The following is a 2,261-nucleotide window of genomic DNA, read 5'->3' on the forward strand; positions in this document are numbered from 1 at the left end:
AATGGTTTTGAAATTGAGGATGGGGGTTACACATTTGTTGTTCACTTAGACAAGAAGTATTGTGATTGTAGGTTATGGATGTTAAGAGGTATTCCTTGTCCTCATGCCATTTGTGCTTATTATTACTTGAATATAGATCCTGATCAGCATGTAGAGCAATGGTATAAAAAAGAAATCTTTCTTAAGTCTTATAGACATTTCATTCAACCAATTACCAATATGAGAATGTGGGCGGAAACCAAAAACCCATCAATTGAACCTCCAAAACTAAGAGAGATGCCAGGCAGACCTGGCAAGAACAGAAGGAGGAAGAAGGATGAGCCAAAAAAATGGGGCAAACTCTCAAAAAAAGGTGTCAAGATCACTTGTTCAAGGTGCAAACAAGTTGGTCACAACAAGACTGTATGTGTCAAAATGGTAAGTCTTAAATGAATTTCATAATAGTTTGTAAATTTAACATATTTCTTAGCTTTTCATATTTTTGTTTGTATGTTAGAATGGGATGGGGAGCAGTAATAGTAGTCAACCTAGCTGTCATCCTGAAGCTTCATGGAATCTACCACCACCACAATCAAGTTCTACTTGTGGTGACACCAGTGCAATAGCAAGACATACCTACACTCAAAGTCAGACAACAAGAGTAAGTTATATATGTTCTGCTGCCTTAATATTTTTGTCCTACTTAATATTATTATTTTTTATCCTTCTTAATATTATTATTAAAAATGTTGAAAATATTGTGTTGCATTTATTCACAGTCAAGCTCCACCTTTCATACATATGCCACGACACAATAAAGTCAATCAGGATCTATTTGTGGTGACACAGCTGTTGTGCCAAGAGCACCTCAAAGAAAGGTGTTAAGTGTGGCTGGTAGTGGCTAAGGTGTTGCTGGTAGAGGTCAAGGTACTGCTGGTAGAGGTAAAGGTGCTACTGGTAAAGGTAAAGGTTGTTCTGGTAGGGATGGTGGTTCTGGTAGTGGTCAATTTGGTGCTGATAAGGGAGGTAAAAGAGGAATTGATAGAGGTTAAGGTGCTGCTGGTAGAGGTTAAGGTGCTGCTGGTAGAGGTCAAGGTGCTTCTGGTATAGGTAAAGGTTGTTCTGGTAGGAATGGTGGTTCTGGTAGTGGTCAATTTGGTGTTGATGGGAGAGGTGAAGGAGGAATTGGTAGAGGTCAAGGAAGGAGTGGTAGAGGATTGCCAAGAAAAATAGTCAATGCAAGAGGGACCCCATTTGAAAGTGGAAGAAATGTTTCTTCCAATCAAGTACCACCTTTGCCGACCAACAAGAAGTCATACAATGTTACCTTATTTGCTGCTGCTAGTGGATACAAAAGGCCTGCAACTGGTTTTGGGGTTTGCTCTGATCCAGCAACTAGAACCCACGTGTACAATGTATTTATTTCTGTCTCATTATTTACCTATAATAATGTTTGCCCTAATCTTTTCATTCAAGTTTTCAATATTCACTGTCTTACAATTTTGTCTAATTTTGCAGCCAGGTACATCAAGTAAGAGGGTTATTTATGGAGGTATAAATTTAAGGAGTGCTTCACCAACCAATATAGATATTGATTTTAAACCTAGTGGCCTAAAGTGGAATGGAAAAGATGCAGTCACCAGCACACAATTGCAACAAATGAAAGCAAATAAGAGAAAAAAAGTGGAAGCAGCCAAGTCTTCTTCATCAATTGGATCTTCAAAAAAGTAGTTCATTTAGAAATGATTTGCATTGTAATAAGGGATAATGTCTTTGAACAAATTGTGTTACTAGTTTTTGAATAACTTTTTCTTAGACAGCAATTAATGATTTTGGTGTATGCTACAGTAGAACTATTCTGCTCAATGTTGAGCCTTTTTTGAACATCTTTACATCATGAATGCAGTTTTTAGCTCAATCTTGAGCTGTGTTAATATGATATCCAGCTGCTTGCACTTGTAATATAGTTCATTTTTATCACAACCTTCAGTAGTTACAAATAGGCTGTATGGTAATACCTTCAGTAGCTACACAAGTAGACACAAAGTAGCCAATTGACAATGAGATTGTCATACAAAAATATGTCAATTCATTCAAACAACAACTACAAACAAACCAAACAACTACCACAAACTAGGCCAACTACAAACTGAACAAACAACTACTACTACAAACTAACGAAATAACTACTACAAACTAACCATTACAATATCCAATTGCCTATTCAATAGGCAAACTTAACTACTACACCTTACACCATATTAAAGAACCACTTTACAGTT

The 2,261-nt window shown here is 36.8% G+C and overlaps 1 protein-coding gene across 1 annotated transcript; it reads left to right on the top strand.

Annotated features, from left to right (window-relative positions):
- The first annotated feature begins 219 nt into the window (after positions 1-219).
- LOC124891125 (RNA-binding protein FUS-like) lies at positions 220-1,710 on the top strand. Its single transcript, XM_047402934.1, has 5 exons — positions 220-402; positions 497-626; positions 886-1,005; positions 1,090-1,394; positions 1,498-1,710. The coding sequence occupies exons 1-5, from the start codon at positions 220-222 to the stop codon at positions 1,708-1,710; spliced, it is 951 nt and encodes a 316-aa protein (XP_047258890.1).
- The last annotated feature ends 551 nt before the right edge of the window (positions 1,711-2,261 follow it).

This window comes from Capsicum annuum, unplaced genomic scaffold (assembly GCF_002878395.1).
Source record: "Capsicum annuum cultivar UCD-10X-F1 unplaced genomic scaffold, UCD10Xv1.1 ctg30921, whole genome shotgun sequence".
NCBI classification, from domain to species: domain Eukaryota; kingdom Viridiplantae; phylum Streptophyta; class Magnoliopsida; order Solanales; family Solanaceae; genus Capsicum; species Capsicum annuum.